Here is an 8,571-nt window from a genome sequence, read left to right as displayed (position 1 = left end):
CCGTATGGTCCATGCTGGAGCTCTTTTTGGATTTGGGACTGCATCGCCACCCGTGCTGATCAGAGCTCCACTCTGGGCAAACAGGAAATGTAATTCAAAAGTTCGCGGGGCTTTTCCTGTTTACCTGGCCACTGCATCCGAGTTCAGATTGCTGTGCATAGCGGTCACAGTGGTGCACTGTGGGATACCAGCCGGAGGCCAATACCGTCGATTTGCGGCCACACTAACCCTAATCCAATATGGTAATACTGATTTCAGCGCTACTCCTTGTCGGGGAGGAGTATAGAAACCGATTTAAAGAGCCCTTTATATCGATATAAAGGGTCTCGTATTGTGTGTGGGCGCGCCGTTAAATCAGTTTAACGCTGCTAAAATCGGTTTAAACACGTAGTGTAGACCAGGCCTGACTTCCCTTCCAAACACCTCAGCACCTTCTCAGCACAACAGTCGGGTGATCTTCACAATCAGCATCAATTTCAGTCCCTGAGGTAATAGTCTACTGTCTCCTCTTCCTAGAAGATTAGGAATATGCAGCCTGTATCTAAAGTGGTAGAGGTATTGGAACGTAGCCTTTACAGCAGATGCATTTCTTGATCCTGTGTTGATCAGCCACTGAGTCCACAGGTCTGTTTCCAGCTCCTGTTTATAACTTTCACCCTGTGAGCTCTCTTTGGCTCTTCTCTCAGATGGTGAGTGTGTGGAACCTGCAAGACTGCTCATCCTCAATTGAAACCTTCTGCATAGCTTCTAATACAGCTAGTAAGCGTATCCGCTAACTACCACACCTCATTTCTAGAGGTCTCTGCCCTTCCAACTAAGATGCCCTGCACATGTTGTGCAGAGACAGATTTTGACTAAAATCCATGTCTCCTCCCCACTGTTTCTCTCCCTTTCTTTGGACTAAAAATAATAAAAACTGCAGCATTTAATAAGCACGTAGACTACATGTGAGTTTGGCTCTTCTGAAAATCTGGCATTAATATTTGCCAGAGGGTGTATCTTAGTAACCTAAGCATCTGATGTGGTTTCAAGGAATTTAAGAATTCCATAAGTTCAAATCTTGATAAGGTCAGTTCCAGTCCTTCAGCTTTCTCAAGTAAAACTGTGTAATATATAACTTGTGGTACGAGATTTTTGGGAAAGAACATAAGATCACATGGGATTTGTGCTAGTGTCCTAGGCCAAAAGTCCCCCATCTACTCCTTTGTTCTTCAGCATGCCCCATGCCAGTTTGCTCCGCTTGCTGACCACTGTCGATTCCAGAGGAAGTTGGAGTTCAGTGCTGCTGAATTTATATGGTTTGTGAAGTTCTTTGGGATTCTCTGATGAAAAGAGGCATGTAAAATGTGCAGGTGGCTAGAGAGAGAGACTTGTGTTCAAATATGGCGTTGAGCTATGTGAGGCTTTGCAGAGAACTACTGGAAAAGCACTGTGTCCTCACCTCGCATTGTAACTAGCTATTGGGCAAAGTGTTGGTATACCTCTTTTTTGTCCTAAATTGTGAATAAACGTTTAAGATTGGTTTTCCTTGGGTTTGTGTCTCTTAATGCTGCTATTTAACTAAAAAATAACTTACCAAATCATGTTTAAAGATTCCCTCATTTAGTATTAACCAGATGCTTTATAGTAATGCCTTTAGCGTGAATGCTGCTTCTTGTTGTGTTAGTAGTGTTGTGACACAGTGCATAGATATGTAAGTTTTTAAAAATACGTAATCACTGCTATGATGTGTATTTAGGTTTGGCAGCATTCAATTGTATTTTTTATAATTTACTGCAAAGTTATGGGTTTAAAGCATTTTTCTTAATGTTAGCTTTTTCAGTTGTGGGAAATTATGTAATGAGGTCAGACCATAATTGTTTAATGACAGCAGATGAGAGATAAAAATTTTTGAAACATTAAACCACAAATTGTCAACATCACGTCAAAATATACAAAGTAAATATCCTTAAATCAAACTCTGTTCCTTTCTTACTCTCCTTACTTGTAGACTTCAGTTATTATTATTATTGGAAATATTTTTTCATTTTGTCTAATTCTTTCTAGCCTGTGTGTTTTACGTAAGACTTAGAGGCGCCCATTGAAATCATGGTCCAATTGAGCTGGTGCGGTATAAACACTTAGTGAAGGCCTGTTCCTGTCCTCAAGAACTTCATTTAAATTCACAATTTTACTGCCCTAGGAACAATGTGGTGTTGGTCTCAGTCCAGTTTCTAGGGACAGTTAGAAGTGACTGTATGATGGAATCACAGCAAAAAGACCAAGGTCTGTCTGTCTGACTGGTTGTGGAGAACAAATTCCTCCATTACCCTGGAAGTTGTAATTCTAGGTCAAGTCTGAGGCATGGTGGCAGGGCAGTTTCAACGAAGTTTGCATGTCTGCTTTCTGTGCTGTACCTGCTTTGTGGATAGATAAGACTCCAGTCTCTACTCTGGGATCTTTGAAAGTAGTCGCTTGTATTTAAATTCTGTGGAGTCTGTCACTTACTATCAAAATAGTTAAACTTAAAATGCTAATCATCTTTGAATCTGCAGTACCATTTTATGGTTCGAGTAGGCACCCCCCCCATGTAGTTTGCAGTGGAAAGGTTTCTAGAATATTGTACATGTCTGTTCATACAGTAACTTCTATTGAGGTCTTTGTGGGAAAATCAAGGGGAAGGTAATGCATGTGGAGTTTATTGTACGTTTTTCAACCTCTCACTTCTATTGTGTGGGTGTGACAATCCTGTTGTAGATCTCCCTGTTGTGAACGTAGGGAGCAGAACAAGATCTGCTACTCAAGATTAAATTCTACATTGTTCTGCTTTTGTTGGGAGGGAAAAAACCTTCTTTTGATTCTCTCAAAGAGAGAAGGAAGGTATTGTTTTTGTTTTTTTTTACTCTCAGCTATGCAAAATTAGAACGTCTTGATTCCTGGTGTCCAAACAGACTATTCAGTAGAAACATCTCCCTTCAGAGGCACTTAAGAAGTAGGATTCTTTCCTTCAGGCAGTGCTGGTTAAGGTGACTGATAGGGCCAGAAAATGTGATTATGCCAACCCCTCTGTGCCCAGGGGACAGCTGAAAGGAGAGCCTCATGAGCCAGACTCTTCAGATGAGTTTCCTTATGGACTAGGAGAGGCTCCCTATAGCAAATGAAATGGCCAAATATCATTTGATATGCTTTATAGGCAGTTGGTTCACCTCTTACTGATGAGCCAAGCTTTTCGTGGCTCACTTCGCTCTCTGGGACCAGGTAGTCTCTGAACTGACACATAGTTAATGGAAGTTGTAGGTTAGCATCTAAGGCTACGTCTACACTACGCGCCGTTTCGGCACGTTAAAATCGATTGCTCGGGGTTCGATATATCGCGTCTGGTCTAGACGGGATATATCGAATCCAGAGCGCGCTTAGATCGATTCCGGAACTCCACCAAAACAAACGGAGTTCCGGATTTGACATGGCAAGCCGCGCACATCGATCCCGCGCGGTGAAGACGGGTGAGTAAATCGATTTTAGATATTCGATTTCAGCTACGCTATTCTTGTAGCTGAAATTGCGTATCTAAAATCGATTTTCACGCGTAGTCTAGACGGGGCCTAAGAGAGATTGAATCAACAGAATGTACTCCAAAGTTAAGCGTCAGTTCAAGCATTAGTGCATAGCAGAGTCAGTTATCCAGAGCCTGGCCGTATCTTGCAGTGCCTTCTGAAGTCTGTCTTCCAACTCCCAGAAGGAATACATGAGGTCTTGAAGAGCATATGGGGTCTGACTTATTTTCTGGTTGTGTAGATTTCTTTTAAAGCAGTACTTCTTAATATGCAGCCCTCATCTTCCTTGGTTTAATCTCATTCACAGGCAGGGACCATATAATTTGGAGTACCAACATTAATCGTTGTCCTTCAGCCTTGGTGTTACCTATGAAGGCTTTAATGTTCCTCCTTCTAGGCGTACACTCTGCGGCATTTATTGTTGTGCTCAAAATTCATCATCTTTTTTTTCCCTCTTTCCACAGTATTTGATTCTGAAACTCGAAAGACCTGCCATAGTCCAAAGTATAACCTTTGGTAAATATGAGAAGACTCATGTCTGCAATTTAAAGAAGTTTAAAGTCTTTGGTGGAATGAATGAAGAAAACATGACAGACCTTTTATCCAGGTAAGAGATGATTTCAACAACTTGTAAATCATCCTAAATCAAAGACTGGACTGCAGTGTTCTTCCCTCCCCTCTTTTCTCCCAAATGGCACTTGGTTAACAGTGCAAAAAGGCTGCTAGTGTAAGCCTGCTATTGCTCCTGTGGTCGCATGGGCAGATAACTGATGTGATATGGTCAGGCCAGGGAGCATACATGTCAAAATTTAGCTCTGGGAAACCTTCCCTACTTTGTTCTAACCACAAAGGATTTGTGGAGGGTGAACTCTTGGAGGTTTTGAAGAGCCAGGGCATAATGCTTGTGGGCTGAGATTCCTTTCTTCTGCACACCTGAGACTTGCACCTAAATTTGAGCTACAGTTGAGGAAAACTTTTAATAGCTCTTTAGGAGTTCTGTAGTAAGTGTTCTCGATTGCATATGTATAGAAACTCATTGTAATAGTACAGGTCTGAACTACTCAGCTGCTTTACCTTATGTTGATTGATCTGTCAAAGGACGGAGTACAAAACTAATTTCCTTTTTGTCTTAAAACCACTTGATTTGGTAGTCCAGTGGTAGGTATTTTATGGAAGGCAGCCTATTACCAGTTTTAGACTTACCATAGATCTTAGAGTAACTACTAATGTAAATTTGAGAAGCCCACCTAGCAAGTCTCCTGCCTCCTAAGGGGACAGATAATGTTTAGATCACTCACTGTACTTAAAGTGCAGAGGAGCCATACAGCAAGAGCCAATGTTAATTGGAGGCCAGCAACAGGAAAGCCCAGTTATAGGGAGTGTGTTGCTAGTTTGTTGAAGTGGTCAGTACTCATTGGCTACTCTTCCTTGATCAAAGAATCAGACTAGTGCTGCCTTACCAAGTGAAACCATGTGGCATGAAGAACCTAGCAGGATCATGTTGTAGGATTTCGAAAGCATCTTCAAATTTGAGCTACCCCAATTTAGTAACTTTAAATTGCTATTGCTTAGTGCTTGAATTGTGGGGCAACTTGATGGGAAGAGGGAAGGTTTGAAATAGGGAGGAAGGAATGCTCGTAGTTTGCTGGTATAGTTGAGCAGTCTTTCAATGTCATTTGACTTCTCAATTTGTCAGGAATTATTGCTTCGTGTGTCATTTTTTATAAAACTGGACTTTAGTATAGTTAACATTTATTATGTATCTTGATACCTTGCACTTTATGTAGTACTTTTTCGTCTGGAAATCACAGAGCACTTTTAAATCAATTAATTCTCATAATGCTCCTGTGAGGTAGGCAAGTATTGTCTATGGCTTACAAATGGGAAAGCTGAGTTGCAGAGAAGTGACTTGCCTAAAGTTACACTTTGAGTCAGCATAGATGGGAACAAGATCCATGTCTCCTGACTCCAGTTCCCCACTCATATCACTAGACATGCTACCTCCTTGGGAGGTAAAGTGGCTGACAGCAGTCCAGACACTGGTCCAGCATGCATACTTATGAATCATAGTAAAATGAAACCATCACCTTTCAGACATGACCTAGGTTGCATTTATTAGCTAGTTCTAAAATACAAGGTAAGATTTTAGTAACTTTATTTATTTTTTCCACAGTGGCTTAAAGAATGATTATAACAAAGAAACATTCACCTTGAAGCATAAAATTGATGAACAGATGTTCCCCTGTCGATTCATTAAGATAGGTAAATGCATTTTTTCAGCATTCTGAGTAGAAAATAATCTCTTCTTATACTTGTGCCAGTCTTGGCACTTGTGACTATGCTGTACTCAGGCAAAATATCCAGAATAGCTGTTCCATTTCATGACCTTACACTGGTTAGACTAGAACACAGTGAAGCCTTGTAACCAAGGAGTAATAGCGTAATATTTTAAATCCTATGGACTGCAAGCAAAGTAGAATACAAACGTAAAGAAATGTAATCATATAGCCAAGTAATATTGCTGGGGAAGCTGCTTACTGTCCTATTATGAATGACAGTACAGAGCTTTAAAAAAAAAAAATTCAAGTAGTTTACTGCTGATAAAAAGTTCAGCATTGACAGCCATCAAGGTTGAAAAGAGTTGAATTCTTCTATTCCTAAAACAGATACAGCATTGTTAGCAGGAACAGAAGCTTCCCTTGCCCCTTCCATAACACGTAGACCCACCCTGACTAAAGAGACAATATAGGGGGGGAAACAGCAGGTCAGTCCTCATGATGTACTGAGTCATTGGTCTTTCTGTCAACAAGTGTATCAATTAGGGCCGCTTGTGTTGGTGGTTTTTGTGATATGAGCATTTGTCCACTGAGAACTGGACCGAGTCATTTCCTCATTTCATCTGGGCCACCAAGCACAATAACACTTGGTCACTGTTCTTCTTTGCTGCGTTTCAACGAGTGACCTAGAGGTGAAAGATTCCAACTGATGAATTAGCTGAGCTATCTGGTCCCTCAGCGTATGTCTACACTGCAATTTAAAAAAAACTCACGGCACTGAGTCTCAGATCAGTTGAGTCTGGCTCACAGGGCTTGAGCTGTGGGGATATAAAATTGCAGTTTAGATGTTGGGGATTGGGCTGGAGTCGGAGCTCTGAAACTCTTGTCTCTTGTGGGGTCTCAGAGAATCTGGCCTTCAACCTGAGCCCAAATGTTTACATAGCCAGTATATAGTCCCATGAGCCTAATAATGCTGATCGGCAGCACAGCCACAGCTGGCCTCTGGTCTTATATTGTGGCATTAGACATATCCTCAGGTCAAGAAATAGATAAGTTTATGGAGGATATTCCATCAATGGCTATTAGCCAGGATGGGCAGGGATGGTGTCCCTAGCCTCTGTTTGCTAGAAACTGGGAATGAGTGACAGGGGATGGATCACTTGATGATTACCTGTTCTGTTCATTCCCTCTGGGGTACCTGACATTAACCACTGTTGATACTGGGCTAGATGGACCTTTGTTCTGACCCAGGATGGCCATTCTGATGTTCTTATTTGCTTTGCTGTACTGACTGTTCTTTGAAAGGAAAACAGCAAGGACATACTTGCAGAACAGTGGAGGAATGAGACAGGTTACTAATACAACTCACAGCATACGAATTATGTAGCTTGAGTATCTTGAGGTCCTGTTTTTATCTTACCTCGCTCACCTAGACTTGGCTGAGACTGACTGACTGAGGCTCCTCTTGGAATCCATTCTCTCTGTCACTCATACCTCTACTGTAGAGTTTTGTAAAGATGTCTCCATTGTGTGCCAGCACCCAGGGAAGTGAGAACTTAGGCCCAAGAATTTAAATCTGTGATTTGTTTGATAACCGGAAGCCCTAATACACTTGCACACTTTTATGGGAATTTTTTTTGTTTACTACTGCCCCCACCTCCCCCCAATGATCTTCTTGGCCATATAATCTGCAAAATTTGGCTCTGAGGTACTTTGTGACAGAAGAACAAGTTAATGCAGCATTTGTGCTGCTTTACCGAGTATAGAATATTTGAATGCATTAGCAAAATTGTATTGCCCTTAAACATGCTGAGGCCTATTTATTTTGTCACAGGTTAAAAATGTTACATTATGGTATTTCATATGTTGTAATGCAAGGTGAAAAAAGTAACGCCAGTAACTTTTTGGTCATTTTTTGAGCTACTGGAGCATTAAATGTATGCTGCTTTACCATTCAGAAAATGATTCAGATGCTTTTTTGAGCTCAAGTTTACAAATGGCAGTTCTAAAAATTAACACTTGATATACATAATTGCAAGCTAATTCTGAATGTGTGCTTTTCTGTGGTTGAAAGAAACCGTTTTGATAGGTTATGAATATCTAACAGTTGTGTGGAATGTGTGTACTTCATTAATTTATGCATGTGCCAGAGAGAGGGGTTTGGAATGCCCACAAGTGAATATTTATTCCCAGCATTTTTCATAGATCAGGTGTAGGATGATTTGACATTACCCCTGGGGGAATTCTGTATCACTGCGCACACGCAGAATTCGTTTGTCCTGCAGAATTTATTTCCCCTGCAGAAAACACATTTTTCCCAAGAAGTGCTGCAGTTCTGCCTTTTGACCACTGGAGGCTGCTGTGGCACCAGAACAGCCAATAGCATGAATGCAGCTGGCTGTTCTGGTGCCACAGTGGCCTCTGATGGGCGAAAAGTGGAACTGCAGCACTTCTTGGGCACAGTGTATTTTTTTCAGTGACGGGGGGGCGGGAGGGGGTGGAATTCTGTGCATGCACAATGGCGTAGGATTCCCCCAGGAGTAGACGTTCATCACAGTACCCTGCCTGCGGAGCCAGGTTAGAACAGACAAAGTGGGGCACACGGGACTGCTGGGGGCAGAGGTGTCATAGATTAGGGTTCAGAATGGCTAGTGGGGGGAACAGACTAGGGTGTGGGCTGGGGCTGATGGGGTAACAGCGTCGAGCCGGGGCTGAATAGGAGTGGGGGTGCAAAGTTATATGGGGAGGGGGGAAGGAGGGCT

General features: G+C 41.9%; 1 protein-coding gene across 2 annotated transcripts in view; it reads left to right on the top strand.

The window, feature by feature from the left end:
• The window catches only part of MKLN1 (muskelin 1), a 205,056-nt gene that overhangs the window by 43,291 nt on the left and 153,194 nt on the right, over nt 1–8,571 (top strand). For both annotated transcript variants that reach the window (XM_075063794.1, XM_075063800.1), the window contains 2 exons: nt 3,998–4,140; nt 5,707–5,795. In XM_075063794.1, the coding sequence (XP_074919895.1) occupies nt 3,998–4,140; nt 5,707–5,795 (232 nt within the window). The remainder of the gene's footprint in view (nt 1–3,997; nt 4,141–5,706; nt 5,796–8,571) is intronic.

This window comes from Chelonoidis abingdonii, chromosome 1 (genome assembly GCF_003597395.2).
Source record: "Chelonoidis abingdonii isolate Lonesome George chromosome 1, CheloAbing_2.0, whole genome shotgun sequence".
In the NCBI taxonomy this organism is placed as follows: domain Eukaryota; kingdom Metazoa; phylum Chordata; order Testudines; family Testudinidae; genus Chelonoidis; species Chelonoidis abingdonii.
This window is presented reverse-complemented; position numbering and strand designations above follow the sequence as displayed.